At 39.9% G+C, this 17,151-nt stretch overlaps 1 protein-coding gene and 1 long non-coding RNA gene across 5 annotated transcripts; one reads left to right on the top strand and one right to left on the bottom strand.

Annotated features, from left to right (window-relative positions):
• Nucleotides 1-1,772: 1,772 nt before the first annotated feature.
• On the bottom strand, nucleotides 1,773-7,193 carry LOC109453463 (uncharacterized). 3 transcript variants are annotated; one of them, XR_012490468.1, is made up of 4 exons: nucleotides 6,484-7,193; nucleotides 5,962-6,274; nucleotides 5,135-5,161; nucleotides 1,773-1,909 (listed from the first exon to the last, which is right to left on the bottom strand). It is a non-coding gene; the product is annotated as an uncharacterized LOC109453463 (long non-coding RNA). The 3 variants fall into 3 exon arrangements; XR_002138292.2 differs by having other exon boundaries at nucleotides 6,169-6,274; XR_012490469.1 differs by lacking the exon at nucleotides 5,962-6,274.
• CAV2 (caveolin 2) lies at nucleotides 7,153-13,099 on the top strand. Of its 2 annotated transcripts, XM_019743227.2 has the most exons (3): nucleotides 7,153-7,302; nucleotides 7,572-7,759; nucleotides 11,122-13,099. In XM_019743227.2, exons 1-3 carry the CDS (start codon nucleotides 7,153-7,155, stop codon nucleotides 11,270-11,272), a joined length of 489 nt encoding a protein of 162 aa, XP_019598786.2. In that variant the 3' UTR covers nucleotides 11,273-13,099. The 2 variants fall into 2 exon arrangements, with proteins under 2 accessions (XP_019598786.2, XP_019598787.2); XM_019743228.2 differs by lacking the exon at nucleotides 7,572-7,759.
• The last annotated feature ends 4,052 nt before the right edge of the window (nucleotides 13,100-17,151 follow it).

Below are 17,151 nucleotides of genomic sequence, written 5' to 3'. Positions count from 1 at the left end.
CATGAAGAACAACTGAAGGAAATGAATCTGTTTAGCTAGAAAAGAGCCTCAGTAGGGGTAGGCGTTAGTGTTTGGAAACTACCTTTAAACATGTCAAGGGTTGATATTTCACACTTAAACAAACAAACAAAAAACTGTAGAAGTTAGAAGATGATTAATGGAGTGGGGGGGAGGGAGAAGAAAGAAGAAAGGAAGGAAGGAAGGAAGGAAGGAAGGAAGGAAGGAAGGAAGGAAGGAAGGAAGGAAAGAAGGAATTTCAGATAGATGATCCTGGCACGAATAATGAATTTTATGACATATAACCATATTTGGGTTGCTTTGTAAAGTAATTCCCCTTTGCTAAATATTCTAATAGAGCCTGTATGGTCACTTATGAAAATTCACTGATAGGTGGTCACTGACCTGGAACCTCTAAGTTCTTCCCAACTCTGCGATATTGTTAATGAGTAAGACTGACTGGGGAAAATAACATTTTGGAAAGGAAGAGAGCAAAAACGCAAGGAAGAGAGAGAGGAAAAGGAGGAAAGGGTGGTTCTCTCAAGGAAACACTTTATCTAGCAGGAAAAAACAAACCAACAAGAAAACACTGAAGAAACTTAGAGGAAAATGAGACCCAAGGCAGGAATGTGAGCTTCTAAAGTAAATTTTAATGTCCTAAAACATCTCCCTACACCTAAAAGGAACTTAACTGCATTTTAATCTTTTCCTAAAGGACAGTCCAACTCTGTTAGATTACTGGCATCCTCTAGTTCTAAATAATTTAAACTTAACAGTCATTCATTTGTCACCTCTCATTTCTTCTATCATGCTATTTTTAATGAAAAAGACTTGGAATACATTCAGAGTGAAATTGAATAGGCTTTTCCAAAATGATAAAATAATAACTCTATTTTTTTGCCCAAACATTTAGCTATTTGTGCTCTACTCCTCCAGAAAATACTTTGCTTTCATAGTAAGTCTTCAGACTAAGTAATTTGAGCAGCATGCCCTTTACAGCAACATTGTATAAATTCTACTATTTCCAAATAAAGTAGTGTGCAGTTTTTCAGGACCGCAGTGTTTTACTATTGAAGTTTATTTTCAGTGGCTTGTTTATCCAAGAGCTTCCAATGCCCACAATAGTTTTTAGAATGGAAAAAAGCATACTTGCTAGTAAAATGCGAATGTATATAGAGTGATAGTAAGTGACAAGCAGAATTTTATATTCACTCATTATTCAGAGGAAAATAGTCACTCTCTATTTGGTAAATAATTGTTTCCCAAAAATAAAGTGGTGATATACAGATATTATAGGAAACAGTACATATTTCAGTGAAAAGTTTGTTGTTTCTTTTGAGGTTAGCATGATGAGAATGTTCTGAATGCTCTGGAGAATTCCTACTTTTTTAAGAAAACACAAACATTTACTAAAATTGCTTTGAAATAAGACATGTATTTGCTAATTGTTTAACTAGGGAAGAATCATTTTATTCAGACACACAGAATGTTAATAGTCCTACTTTTAATGTATTTAACAGAGTCAATATCTACCTTTAGATCAATCCTCTCACTGTTCTAAATAAAAACCTAGAAGCTACAGAGCAGTTGGCCGGGGGTGGGGGCCTGCCTGGGATTCGATGGCTCCGAAAGAGTAGATACAGATGCCTGAAATGCCCAATTTATTTTATGCCTTTATGTAGTGTAGAAACCTGCCTTACAGTTTCATATAACCACAGGCAGAAATAGACAAACATTCTTTTAGCAAACTCTCTGGAAACAAAATTCTTCCCAGATATTTATTAATAGGAAAATAGAATCTAAAAACTCTCCTGCCCGGCCCATTGGCAGCACCCATGATCCATCTGCTGTGTGCACTGGAAGTCCCTTTGCTCTTGACTCCCAGGGTCTTCTCTCAAGTATTCAAGGTCACCTAACAGACACAGAACAGTAATATACAAGAACAAGGTGGAAAGTAGTCTGCATTTTTGTCCTTATTCTTCTATTGGAAATATGCAAGAAGATGAAAATTTGTAAATAAATAAATAAATGACAAAACAAAAACTCCTCAACCTTTTTTCTCTTGACTAATGTAGATTAGTTATGTTATTTTTAAAAATTGGAATTTACTCTAAATGAAAGTAGAATAACATTTGTAAAAAGAAGAATTGCTAGACAAAACAAAGGCTTCACATTGAGCTATGGTAACTTTCTGGTCCAAAATCAAATACTAAAAATCAAGAACACCACCTTCAGACCTGTTGTTTTAGTAACTAGTAATCTTATTGTGAACATTTCAGTTGGTATTTGGAAAACATTCAACTATGCAGCTTTGCAGAAATGAGTTCCCATTTGAATATAGAGGAAGTTGTACTTATTAAGAGTTTAATTTGAAAGTTAGTGCTCACCAAAAGTTAATTAGTGCCTATTTCATGTTCTGAAAAGATAAAATATCAAAGTCCTATGGAAAGGGTTTATTTATATATACAGTTTTCCAGAAACCAATAGAATACTCAAAGATTAAACGGGAATATCCTTTCCTTATGGACAATAGGATAAAATAAATCTAAAATTAATTGTTTTGAATGAGAATGGAATGACTCTCATCTTTATTCACAAATATAGGCTTTAGAAGAGTGTGCCTTCCTCCCCATTTATTTCTAAGAGCCAAGTACTTCCAAACACCAGCTAATTCTGAAAATTCTTGTGTATGAAGAGAGGTGTTTGGCCAGAGGAGGTGCTATTTAAAACAGCCAGGAGATTAAGCTGGCACCAATTACAAAAAAGCTACTGTGCCTGAATATTAAACTACAAACTCCCTGTTCACTGGTACAGGCTAATTTTACCCAGAATGTGGACAAGAAGACAAATGACAGGTAAGAAAAAAATGAACAAGATTTCATTAAATGCCATAAAACACTCTGGCACAGTTCCCCAAAAGCTGATTATTGAATAACTTGAATAACAGACTTTTTTTTTTTAATCTGTTACTTTAAACATTTTTGTGGGAGGCAGTCCTGTGCATTGGGGAGGGTGAGGGGGGAGGGGGGAGACGATAAAAAGGTACACTGAGGAACAGAGGAGGATATTAGGAGTTATGCAAGGAATAGTTTAGGTAAAGCCCACTATCCAGAGAGAAGGACCCCTGCAGTACACTGCAGGTCTTTCCAAATTCTCAGGCTTTGTTCTGCTGACAGTGAGCAAGTCTGAGAAGGGATCCTCCAAGGACATGTAAGTCCCCCTCTCCCGCACCCCCGGCTGTTCCACTATGATGGATTTCTCACTTGAGGTCACCTAAAACTTGCAAAAGCTATTCAGTTGCTGAAGAGTGTCAAAAATTACAAAATTATGTAATTTTGAGTCCTGAGATGGACTCAAGAAGTCCCAAATCTCAGTTTTTCCAGCTATAATTATTCAAACAGCCCTGGCCTTTGTGAGGAAAGTGTAGGAGGCTGCAATGCATCCAGGGCCTAGCAGCTAGTTGCTTCTTGGTAGTCCCTTTATGAGGTATACATATCCCTCAGATAATACCAACATTGTATTGAAAACTTGCAATTAATCGATGGTAACTGGTTCTTCTGAAAATATTACATGGCAAGCAAATACCCTTAAACTTATTTTCCTAAATCCCTGGAGTTTCTGACAAATTGGCATTACAATTCTGAGATTTCAGCATGGGTTTGTAAATGAACAGCTGCTGGAGCATAATTTTCCCCATTCACAGGAAGAACTAATTCAACAATGTCTTATGCAATAGTTCTCAGTACAGGGAAGAAGGGGAAAGGTGATTTTGGCACCCAGGGGACATCTGGCAATGTCTGGAAACATTTTGGTTGTCATGACTGGGTGGGTGCTACTGGCATCATGTGGGTAGAGCCAGGGATGCTGCTACACATCCCGCAATGCACAGGACGGCCCCACAACAAAGAATGATCAGTCCAACATATCAACAATGTCAAGGCTGAGAAAGCCTGGTCTATTCCCAATGCTTTAAATAGCATTAAGCCATAATGGTGAAATCAAGAATCATTAATATTTTCATTAATAACTAATTTGCACAAAGGCAGTTTGAAAAATAGGCTCTGCCTAAAATTGTATGTAAGCTATACAAGGAAAATAAATGACACATTTGTGATTTGAAAAGAAAAGGTGGGGGGAGAATTAGATATTTTTATTCATAATGGCATTCACATACAATTTTCAATGAGCCAGTGAAATAACCCTCTTTCTTAGACACTATGCTGAGAACAGTGAGGATCAAAATAGTAATAAACTATCCTCACAAATACTAATCTATTATCGAGTTATTATTCTTCATATGCATTAATATACCATTTGAAAACCAGCCCTCTTGTCAGAAGCTGTGATGGCCAGAGGATGAATGCACTGGTATAGATTTACTATGAAACTTTTTAGCTCCCTTACCTTAATCATATGGCAGTTTTTTTTAAATACTAAAAATGGCTTATTGGAGAGTAAGCCTGTGATCTGGGACATCTAGAGTGTGCTCAACCATTTATCTCTAACTCACCTCTTCTGAGGGGTCTCCCTCCTGGGGGGTCTCCCTCCTGGGGGGGTCTCCCTCCTGGTGGGTCTCCCTTCTTGGTTGGTAGGCCCCCCCTCCGAGTGGGTCTCCCCTCCTGGTGGGTCTCTCTCCTGGTGGGTAGGTCTCCCTTCCTAGTGGGTCTACCCTCCTGGTGAGTCTCCCTCCTGATGGGTCTCCTCTCCTGGTGGGTCTCCCCTCCAGTTATTGGACACAGGATGCCATTTGCTGTGGTCATCCCTGGTTTAAACTCCTTGAGAACAACAGTAGTCAACATTGTCTAAGCATTTACTAGTAGGATAAGCAGAATCATTTTTGATAGCTCCTCTCAAAAATCTTATGCACTAAAATGGTGAAATGGACAAGAATTTCATAAAAATAAGAACCTCACACAGACCCAACCCATGGGGTGGGGCAAGGTGCTCAATAAAAAGTCTGTAAAGGAATGAATTCATGTGTGTGTCCTATTCTTTTAAGTTCTGTGCTACATACAACAAACCTAGATATGTTTGTTTGTTTTTTAACTTAGATTTTAGAGACAGTTTTTCATGGATAGCTATCATTTTACAAATATCTATAATCTAAGTTATCCCATTAAGACCATGTTAATTTTACCTTCTTTTTGGACCCCTGGCCTGCTGCCTGTAAAAAAAAAAAAAAAAAAAAAAAAGTCAATTAATTATAAAAACTATTGCAAATGTCTTACTAATCCCATTGGAAATGGAAATGTGATCGGAGAACACAAAAGTAATAATAGTAAGGAAAGGAGTCCTAAGGCAGGTTTTCCGCCACTGTTAAGACCATTCTAGCACAACAATGACATTATTCTTTGGATGAAACATCTTGCAATTTGGGGTTGTAATTTTAAGAAAAGTAACTTTTTACAAACTGTTAGCTGTACACTCACTTCTTTTCCATGTCCTGGTAATTGATACTACAGATTTCCTTAAGAATTAAGGTCTTCTATTCACTTTGATAAACAGTCCTTGGGCAAAAACACGAGAAGAGTCCCAACTCTCGAGTTGAGTGAATAGGGGAGGTAGAAAAGATCGGAAGGAGCAATAAGGAGAATGTGTAAGCCGTTGCTTTGGAATGAATTGAACATAAATAACATAGGGAAAGAAAACTACGAAAAAGGGAAAGGAGTACCTGGGAGAGGAGGGCGCTGGGCCCGAGAGCCACCATGTCACCCTCTGCAGCGCCCACGCTGCCATGTGTGTTCAGCAGTAGCAGTAGGTGAACTTTTTACTTCATTTTTAGCAATACTGAATTTTGGCTCCAAAATATTTTTCCAAATCAGATCCTGCTCTTTTTTGGTAATTGTTATCGTTTCAAAAATTATGTGGTTTTTTTTTCAAAAGAGGTCATTCTTCAAATCCAGTTCACCCAAGGGGATTTGATATGTGCAGCTACTTCCAAATGCACACATCCACAGCACTTACCTCCGTTCCTACTATGTCTTAGGCCAGGAGCACGCTGCCGTCACCCCCTCAAGTCCAGGGCCCACGATTTAGCTGTGGGCATATTTTCACTAAATCATTTTCTTCCAGCAAGCCACATCTGAACCCACCAGACCTTAAACCATTGATGAACATGTAAACCACTCCCTTCTAAAAGCTTTTGAGTGAGTAGTCAGCCGGCTGGGTTACCTATTTTTAGGTGTGGCTTTATCCTCTGGGTTTGTTTCCTTGGTTCCTACAAAGCGGTTGCAGATGTGATTGCATCTTAGAGATACCAGAAATCTTTGAACAGGGTCTATTCGAAGGAAAATTGAGGTATAATTTAGAAAAGAAAAATCATACCTCCCCCCTGATCTGAAGGTTCAAACTCCTAAAAGCAGGGTGCTTCCCAACGCAATTACGCGCTTCCAGTGGGCTCACTGGGGATCACTGGGACAACTGGATAGCTGGTGGCTGCTGAGTCCCCTGGCACTGGAGGGGTCACCTGGCATTCAGGCTCCTTACCTCACAGCGCAACAGCAACAGCGTGGATTGGAAGCATACTGTGTGTTAGGGGCCATGGGAGTTTTACATGAATTAACCCATTTAATTCTCATGGGACAGCTCTGTGAAGCAGGTACCATTGCTCCCATTTCATAAGGTGATAGCTGAGGTTCCGAGATGGTCCGAAGCCCACACCGTGAACGGCAGAGCCAAGAAATGACGACAGGCCCTCCGATTCTCTGCCGGCGCTCTTAACCACCACGCTGTCCCTTTCCGTGAAGTTAATCCTCCCTACACCACCTGCCAGCTCTTGAGCATCATAGTTCCAGTTGTCTAGCGATGTGACCCAGGCCTTTCGGCCCCTCTGGGCGCCGAAGACGGGTCCTGGTCCCGTGACACGCTTCGCCCGCCTGGGCAGGTCCGGGATGTGCTTGGTTGGAACGATTCCCTGCGCTCCCGGCCAGGGGGAGGGCGGGGACCCGGCAGGGAGGGGCGGCAGGGCGCGCGGGGCGGGGCTCCGGTGGCGCCCGGGCCGGGAGCCGGAGCCGGCAGCGGAAAGCGGTCGCCGCCCGGGCGACACGGGGCGAGGCAAGGCGGGGCGGGGCCCGGCGCGGCGGGAAGGGGAGGCCGAGCGGGTCCGGAGCCGCGCCGCACCAGCCGGGCTGCAGCCGCCGCGCACCGAACGCAGCGATGGGGCTGGAGACCGAGAAGGCGGACGTCCAGCTCTTCATGGACGACGACTCCTACAGCCGCCACAGCGGCGTCGACTACGCCGACCCCCAGAAGTTTGCGGACGCGGGCGGGGATCGGGATCCGAACCAGCTCAACTCGCATCTCAAGGTGAAGTCCAGGGTGGGCTGTAACCTGGGCCTGAGGCTGGTCCAAGCCCCCGCAACGGCCTGGAGGTGCGGGTGCCCCTCTACCCTGTACCCCAACCCCAAACCCTACCCTCGCCACTGGGTCAGCCCGCGGGGTCCGGACCCGGAATCCACCAGCCGCGGGCCGCCTGCGTAGCCCGGAATTCTTAGCCAAATTCCTGTGCGCCAACCGTGACCCTAAGAGAAGGTGAGACATCCCAGCCAAGTCCTTCCTTCTCGCTTCTCCCCCAGGTGGGCTTCGAGGATGTGATCGCAGAGCCCGAGTCTACGCACTCCTTAGACAAAGTATGGATCTGCAGCCACGCCCTCTTTGAAGTCAGCAAATATGTGATTTACAAGTTCCTGACATTGTTCCTGGCTATCCCCCTGGCCTTTGCTGCGGGAATTCTCCTTGCCACCCTCAGCTGTCTGCACATTTGGTGAGAAGGGACACACTGGGGTGGACCAGCTTCTGAAACATAGGATGTCCTTTGCCACCCGCCCCCTGCTCTCCCTTTCTCCCAGGTGGGCTTGCTGGGGAGAACAGGAGAACTCAAGTCAATTCCTAATAACAGTAGCACGAGTGGGAGGCCTCGACAGGCAGGGTGCATTCTTTAGAGTCATAGGTAGGGTGAGGAGTTGAAACCAAGGGAATGTCCCCCTGTCCTCCTATGTGTGTAATTTTGCTTTGAATGCTAAGGCCCAGCTGACTGCGGAGGTGGAGACCTGGAAGCCATGCTTCCTGCCACAGGCTGCCCTCTTGCAGACAGGGCTGTTAGGACTTGTGCCTGTGGTTTGGGGCAGGGCTCTTATTGTTTTCATCACCGTTTATTCAGTCACCACCTGTGCTTGGGGTAAAACAAAAGTGATCTCTGGGCAGAATGCCAGTGACAGTATCACTGGACATGGATGTCAGCCCTGGTTAGTCAGTGCTATGGAGGGGCTGCTCCAATCGTCCCTGGCAAATGACAAAGATGAGACCAGAGGAGATTCGAGGTGTGTGCATTTAAGGTGAAGCCCCCCCCCCCCAGCACAAAGGAATGAAAACTCAAACTGCAGGATAATGAAATAAGACCACCTCTCATTTTACTTTTAATTTTACTGAAAATTACTTTTTCACCTATGGGGAGCGAATAGGAGTGACATATAGTTCAAGGGAAAATAAATATAGAAATATACTGGACATTGATAAGATGTTTTGAAACTATTCACACAAAGTGCATCATAAAGCTTTCGAGAACAGTTTTAAGCCTTAAAATATTTTTAAGGAAAATGTCATATTTTACCAAGAAGTTTTGTTGTTGCTTTGAAATATATCCACTTTATTCTGAGAGGCAGGACATTCAGATCAGCTCTCGTATGGCAACAAGTGCCAGGCTTGTGTTTTTGGGACATCCAGGTGAAATGGATAATCCCAGGTGCTTCACTGTCTTTCCTAATCACTTTATATGGTGTTGCTACACCCTCACACAGACTTCTGTTAGAAGTTACAAAATTATTCTCCATTCCCCTTTATCATCTGAATCAATTTCTTTAGTCAGTTAGCCAGCTGTTTAGTTCAACCAAGGAAATTTATTGAGTACTTAGTTTGTGCAGGGCACTGGGCCCAGGATGAGTAAGAGGAAGCCTTCAGCGTCCTCCCAACACACCCAGGGCAGCTGGCTGGGTAGAGAAGTGCGTGCTGAGGCAACTCGGTTAAATCTATGGAGGAGGAGGGAGGCGCGGGGAAGGCTTTGTGGAGAAAAGAGTGTAGAAAGGCTTTTAAAGAATTAATAAAAATCCACCAACTGAGTGAACATCAATTGAAGTTGATCACTAACAGTTATAAACAACTAAACTATGTTGAAAGTGCCAAAAGACTGCCGAAGGAATGAAAATCTTTGCCTTTATCTATCAGCAGATCCACAAAAGCCTGATACGTATAGTTAACTCATATTCTGAAAATAGCACATGGATTTTTTAAGATGCGTAAGTCGGCCTATAAGATTTTGGATTCTAATTAACTGACGCCAGTCATCTAACCTCTATGTCAGTTTTCTCACTTTCAAAAATGTGAAAAACTGAGTGACCACATAGCATATTGTGAAATGCTGGCTATGAAGCTATTTGGAAATATAGAGTGCCGTGTTTATAGTCACCAAAGCTAGGTTTTCCTACAGCATTTGTGGGAGAATTGAAAGTAAAAAGGTTTTCATTTCCTAAATGGTGGAAAGATCAAAGTAAAACTACAATTAACCAGATGATATTTCTCTCCACGTGGCTCCTGAGAACCGTTTTTGTGTGACGCTTCCAATGGTGAATCATCAAACCACGTTTTTTTCAGCCACATAAAATGCATTATTTAACTTCAGTTTGTTTTTCAAATTATATTCATATGGGACATTAATATTTAACCATCATACATTTGTGATTTGCAAGTAGAGGAGTAACTTCAAACAAAAATCCTTAAAAGTTAGTTTATTCCTTGATACAACAGATTTATCATGAATGGACTACATTTCCATGACATGGTAGGAATGGATCAAGGAGAGGCCTTATAGAAGAGCAAACCTGTTTGAGTAAGCTTTTTTTTTTTTTTTTTTGGTCTCTTTTTTTCTTTCTTTTCTTTCTTTTTCTTTTTTGGCAGAGTGTGGGAGTTTTTTGTTTTTCCAAGAAGTTGGTGACCGAAGCTATGAAAATAGGAAGTAGTAGGTCTTCCAACCACATCACATCATCATAACAGATCTGATTTTAGATTCTTTAAACAAACAAATAACAACAAGTACAAAAGACACCCAGAAACTCAGACTGATGATGTTGAATCTTAGGTCACTAGGATCCAGGGCATGGGTTTGACTACATAGCACATTCAAACTGAGATAGCTGCCACTTAGCAACTGCAGGGTATCAGTCATGCGTAAATCATACCAAAGAATGGCTGAAGCTCCCTTACCCCTTATTTTTGCTGGGACTCAATTCAAATACATGGTCCCATAGATGGGAATGCAGTGGGAGCAGTCTCATTTCCAAGAAGCCTTTAGTACAGCAAGTGGCTGTGACAGCGCAATCGGCATGATACTACAGCTAATACAAAGCTAAATAAAAGTCTCTGCCCCAAGGGCTTTATTAGCCAATAGAGGAATATATAATCTTATCAAGTATAAGATTGGGTCACTCCAAATTGCTTGGAGTTTCAGAAGGGAAACTTTCGGATGTTGAGGACACAATTTGATATCAGAGGATCCAAAGTGAGAGAACAACTTAAAGAAAAAAAAATTAAAAGGAATTCACCACATGCTATGAACTAAAGTCCTCAAATGTGGACTTTTATTTGTGATAACTTTTGGTAAATTTGAGCATTACGAAGTATGTTTCAGTACTTTAGAAGCGCACACACACACATATCAAAGGAGTATCACACCCAGCCTGGCCCAAAGGGGACGGAAGTGGGACAAGGCAGCAGGAAAGGCTACCAGGAAGTAGAATCACCGGGAAATATGAAGTCAGGCAGGTTAATGTTTAGGGGCAGAGGTCAGGTAGATAAATTTACTGTTTTACTTATTTTTGTTTTACGAATTCAGATAGCATGCCACCAATAGAAAGAAGATTGGTGTTTATTATCTACATCTCTGTTTATTTTTTTAAGCAATGTATCTTCTGTGCATCTGATCACTATGTGAGTCACTTTCATTTATTTGTTTCAAATGTTCAACCAACTGTAGGGGAATTAGGTCATTATTATATCTTTTCACGCACGTATGAGGGTCAATGTCCTTAATTGTTAACACGAATAATCCTTGCACATCCTCTCCCTTCATTCCAGGATTGTAATGCCGTTTGTAAAGACATGCCTCATGGTCCTGCCTTCCGTGCAGACAATATGGAAGAGCGTGACAGATATGGTTATTGCCCCGCTGTGTGCGAGCATGGGACGCAGCTTCTCTTCTGTCAGTGTGCAGCTGAGCCGCGACTGAACACTCGCACCCCAGGTCTGGACATCTGGATACTGTAATACTTCTTCGTTGTTATAACATAAAAGCACCACTGTTCTGTGCGTTTCCAACTGTTCTAATTAAGAAAATTGTTAAGATGGGCAACCACATTTGGAAATGTTTATTAGCAAATCTTTTCAGATCTCACCCAACGCTTTTCTAATTAATAACCAAAGATTTCATATCTAACTTTATAACCAGAAGTATACAGTAGGTTGGCAACACTTAATTTTAAAGGCAGACAGTTTTTGCTTTAGAACAAAAATATGCATTTTGCCATGGTGAACTTACAATGATCCAGGGACATTTCAAACACTGCGATGGTTTTATGTATAAGTGCTGATAAAAAATACCGGATTTCCTATATTTTTACTCTGGAAGTAATACTTTTTAAGTTGCCTTTGCAGATAAAGTCATGGAAATACTAAGAGATGAAATATTCAAAGATCCTAGAAATTACAGTAACAAAAGCATACAGTGGTGATAGGAACTATCAAATATAATAAAGCAAATGTGAAAATAGATTCATATAAATGAGTTCCTTTAAATAAGGTATTGTTAACCTACAGGCCTATTTAACAAGATGTTTCATTTTACTGTATATTTTGTACTTAATATTAAGAGTTGCTCTAATCAGATTGCTTTAAAGCACTTTTATTATATTTGTGATCTTGTTGAGCTAATATATAGAATTAGTAAATGTATCTTCCACAAGGAAGTTCATTGGTGAAACTGCACTGTCTTGATTATGTAAACATCTATATCTTCTCTGGGAATAGAATGTAACAGAGCAATATACTAGGCTTTTCTTTCTAACTCTTCCAAGAAAAAACCCTGAAATGTTTTATAAGTAATGTCTATCTGGCTGTGATCTTAAAATAATCTGTATCTAATTCTTATTTTGTCTAGGTGATGCTTTCTCTTTTATAGTTAGAAATTAAAACTGTATGCTGCATTTTTATTAATGTTTCATTTTACCTTCAAGTAATATTGGTGCTATTTAATAACATTTTACAATAAAGGCTATTGCTGACACTTAAGTAAGATTTCACCTACAGTGATTCATGTAGAGAGACTTACAAGAAAATGGTCGATTTGTTGGGTCAATGCTACTGAGCTATGTATATAAGTTAAACACTAACAGCTACAAACTTTCAATATGTTGTCTAATATGGGTTTTGTTACACAGCATAAAATTATTCTTATCATTTTTGAACTGTAGAATCCCATTCAATGTTGTGAGTTGCTGTCGTTTTAAAAATTTCATTGTTGCAAAATGATAGGCATATGTAAAAATTCTCTATGATGTGAGCAGTTACTATAATTTACACATCTTAAAAGTGTATAAATGATCAAATTTCAGAATTGCTATCAGCACCTGAATTAACATTCCTTTATCTGATATTCCTGAATGTCTTCCTAGATGACAAATCTTCATTCAATGAAGATTAATTTTATTTTTCCAAATTGTCAGGACTAGTGAATATAAAGGATGATTAAACTGAAATACTATTGGGGACCTAATCAAATGAATGATTAAATTATGAAATTCATGTTTTTGAAGGCAGCTTCAAAAGACACTTTTCAAAAAAGTCTTAGGCCATTACAGCATCCTTAGAAAAGCCCTCATGATCATTACCTTAAAGCATTACCAACCATTTGACTGTATAGCTTTTATTATGTTAGTTAAAGAGGTTAATCAGTCTCATGACTTTATAATTATACCTTGTATTTAAAGTGTTCTTTAAATATAATTAGATATGTTGGTTGGCCAAAGTATTTGATTAATAAAATATCTATTTAAATAAATCATGAAATTCTGTCTTTTCAAATAGCTATTGGCAAGTTTTAAAGCCAAAATATATTCACATAGTTATATAACAAAACCAATTAACTTTTAACAAGTGATACACATGCATCCTTATTTCTGAATAGCATTGAATACTATTAGAATTAATTTTTATTGAGATTTGCCACTAATTATTTCAAAGACTGAAATTTTGCACCAAGTGGATCCAGTTTTCATGTGGACACATGTTTGTTCTTTTAGCTGGGTGTGGGGGAGAGGTAGGTGACAAGAAGACCTTCCCAATATCCGTAATAAACTTTCTAAACACCCATGAAACATGCTCATTGCTTTTATTACATTAAAAATAGGACTGATCAATAAAGAACCTTTTCAAACTTATTTTACTTTATTAAAAACTCATAATAGATAAAAATGCATGAGTTATTGCTTTTTCAGAAATGTATTTGTCAAAAATGATGAGACTGGTAATTCAATTCTTTGAACCACTTAAAGCAGTTCCCTATAATTTTTTCTATCATTTGATGAATAGTATGGAATAGCTTGTTCACAAACCCACCATATTTCATCTTCTTCATGAAATAATATCTCTTGCTAATCCTAAATAAACTGATATTTCTGTTTTGAATTTTTTTAATAAGAAGGTAAAACAATATAAATCACATGTACTTGGATACTGGTACCATGAAGCCAATATCCAAAATTATTTTTGGAAAGTGAATATGTGAGGAGTCATTGCTGGTATTGGCATAGATTTTGCCATTGTCAGTTAATCTGGAATGTTGACCAAACTCTAATAATAAAACAGGTGTTTGGTTGTTCAAAATGCCCTTTATAGTTTCAAAGAACTTAAAAAGTCCCTCTTTTCAATAGTTATCCACATCCCATGAATTTATTTAGAGGCCTTTCTTGGGAAGCTGTTGGCATGTAATGAAGAGCTGCGGCCTCCGGTCATACATCTGAAGCTGTCTCAGCACGGCCGTGCCTGAAGCATGTCGCCTCCTGCAAATGGTTTAAATGCAGAGGTCTCAGTTTTCTTATCTTTAATGAAAGGATTGGATTTAAAAGTCCTGCAGGAGCTTTCACCCTGCTTCATTTTAGTAGGGTGAAGACGAGGCCATGTATATGCAAACCAAAATATCTGTTCAGTCCAAGAATTTTTAAAAATCATGAAGTTTGTATCAGAGGGTTGGTGTGCTATAAATACAACAATAAATTCATTCCCTTTTACTCTTCACTTGATTGTGAGACTGTGATCTGGCTTTGATTCTTCTTGACAGGGATTCCTAGATTTATAACAATTCTAAGTCTTTATTATTGTGACATCCCCCGCCCCCCAATAATATGTAACTCTGTATTTTAAATTAATTAAAATGTATTTTCCCACCAAAATCACTGCTATCATCGTTGCTGTCTTCATCTTTTGCCTGGCTAGTTGCCACAGCCTCCTACCTGGCCTCACTGCCAGCCTTCAGTATGATCTTCTCCAATCCATCTTCCCATAAAATAAAATAAATTAAATTAAATTAAATAGTAAAATAAAATAAAATAAAAGAATAAAATAAAGTTAAATGCAGTAAAATAAAATTAAAAAAATAGTGATCACATCCAGACTCCCCTGTCACTCTCCTGCTTCAAGCTGTCAGTTGTATGTGATTGCCCTCAGAAGGTCATCCAAACTCCAGCACCGTATACAAGGCCCTCACTTCTATCCACTGTCATCTTAGGTTTCCTCCTGCAGCCCTCACTGGACTGCCCAGTCTCTCCCTGCCACAAGCCAGCATCCCTTCCCACCATGTGTCTAACCTCCCTGGTCCTAAAACTCCTCCACATTAAGGGCCTCTTCTGTGTCTTCACATAAAATCTTGACAAACCCCGATTATCATTTACCACACAGTAAAACTAACCCTGGTAGCTAACCCCACGAGACTGCTAGTTAGGTCTAAAAACATGACTTTGTCATTGTTTCCTGGGATTCTGAATGGTGCCCAGCACTTAGTGAGCTCAGTCGATATTTTCTGAATGAATGACTATGTGAATAAATAATTGAAGAAAACTTGGGATGATTTCACATTTTGACCTCAGAATTTTCTTCATTTGCAGCAGAGGTTTGAAATGCACTGATTCTAATAAGATTTTCCATCTCACCATTTTCCATGAATCTTTAAGTTGGGAAAATTAAAACAGATGTAAGCATATCAGGTATATTTCACCCTTTGGGGTAAGGTCCATCTTTACTGTCAATTCTCTTAATTTTATTTCACATCTTCAGAGGTAGGAAGCACTAACACTTAGAAACTGGTCTGGAAACGCTTTCTGGCAGTTTAAAATGGTGCTGTTTCTTTTACTATCCCATTTTGAAATTTATAATACTAAACATTGTTTTGATAGAGTTTTACATTTTAAAAAACAGTCCCATATATCATCTCATTTGAATCCAGGACAAAAAAGCATAATGGAGAAAGTATATAAATAATAGCTCAATTTCTTTAGCTTGCAACTTCGTCATTTTAGAATGTTTATTAAGATAACAGTGGCCCTAAAGAATTTTTACAAGGTTACATATTATTTTAAGAAAGTTAAAAAAAAGTAGGTAGTGCTGCAATGAAAAATTACCACTGCTAATGCTATTTATCATAAATCAAGATTTGGTATATTTTCTTCCTTCAAGGTATATATATGTATGTATTTAGGGAGAACACGGGAAGGAGGGTGGGGCAGAGGGTAAGGATATGCTAGATGTTCCCATTATCTTTTTTTAGGAATAAAAATAATTTGGGCTTCCATAATTTAATCATTCCGATTTCCCTTCCCTGTTCACCCCCAAATAGCCAAATGAGCAAAAGAAGGTATCTATTGTATTTTTAAGCCATTTTGTACCCACTCCTTAGCTTCTTTCTTTGGACTGTATCTGAAATGCTACCATCTGAACATTATTCCTGATGCATGTTTAAGTGAAAGATACCCTTTAGGTGGGGTAACATTTCAGTCTATTAGCAGTTGTCCATTACTTCAATGTGAAAGGACGATCTGAAAGGGAGATATTGAAAATTATGGAAAGGACTCAAGTATAAGGGCCTTGAGCTGAGTGCCTTATGAGAGCACCATACATTGATTAAAAGACATCCCACCAAAGAGAAAATCAGGACAGAAAAGGGAGCACAGCCGTCTCCAATGACGCACTCTTCAGCCTTCACAGTTTTGCTGCTGGACACCCGTGCTCCAAACTCCTAGCAAAGGGAGCAATGGAAATTGAACAGGGGTGGAGGGAGTGGAAGTCCACTCAAGACTTTTCCATAAGGGGAAGTTGCCTATGTCTCATTGAACGAAAAAGGCCCTGGGAAGGCGCATGGGGGCTCTGCTAAAACCAAGGACCCTAAAGACAGTGGCAGAAGAGCCAAATCTGAAACAAACACTGAACGACAACCTGTGACCATCTGTCTCTCTTCCACCTCTCATCTCTGTGCTGTTGACTGTTGCAATGCATCTGTGGCAAAGAAAGAAGACCATGCAGCAGAGAAATCAGAGGACACCACTTCAACAATTGTCCAAAAATAGGACAGAGACACCTATCTGCCTGCATTAGGACGTGTTAGGTCACTCGGCTTGGCTACACGGCTGGAGAAGTCGTTTTGCCATTATAGGAAAAGGTAAGGGTGGAGAATGAAGAGAGAAAGGAAGAGGCATGAGTCAGACTGGGAAACAGCACGTAACCAAGGGCAAATATTTCTCCCAGACTTAAACGGATCAGGAAGAGATGGGAGCAACAGGTCATCTTTGGAACATTCTTTTCTTTCCCTGCCTCTGAGTAGCTTGTAATCGAGCAGCTGCCAATAACAAAAGGGGAGAGGAGGGCAGGCGGCAGGACCTGCTTCTCTAGCTGAATGGCGCACCAGTTCCAGCCAACTGCCTGTCAGCTAACTGGGGCAGTGAAACAAGGAGTCATTGGAAAGTTGCAAGGATAAACACAGCATTTCCCAGTGAGTCAAACAGCAAGGATTAACATGTTTCTCTTACTGAGGAGGAACTCTGTTGGAACCCTGATCTCTGGTAC

The sequence above is a fragment of the Rhinolophus sinicus genome, linkage group LG11 (assembly GCF_036562045.2).
Source record: "Rhinolophus sinicus isolate RSC01 linkage group LG11, ASM3656204v1, whole genome shotgun sequence".
In the NCBI taxonomy this organism is placed as follows: domain Eukaryota; kingdom Metazoa; phylum Chordata; class Mammalia; order Chiroptera; family Rhinolophidae; genus Rhinolophus; species Rhinolophus sinicus.
The sequence above is the reverse complement of the archived record's forward strand: the minus strand, read 5'-3'. Positions and strand labels throughout refer to the sequence as shown.

Bases quoted from the DNA above. Each gene is read 5' to 3' on its own strand.
- CAV2 (XM_019743227.2), top strand. From the start codon at position 7,153: ATGGGGCTGGAGACCGAGAAGGCGGACGTCCAGCTCTTCATGGACGAC. The intron at 7,303-7,571 runs GTGAAGTCCAGG...CTTCTCCCCCAG, and splicing joins AGCTCAACTCGCATCTCAAG to GTGGGCTTCGAGGATGTGAT. The intron at 7,760-11,121 runs GTGAGAAGGGAC...CCTTCATTCCAG, and splicing joins CTCAGCTGTCTGCACATTTG to GATTGTAATGCCGTTTGTAA.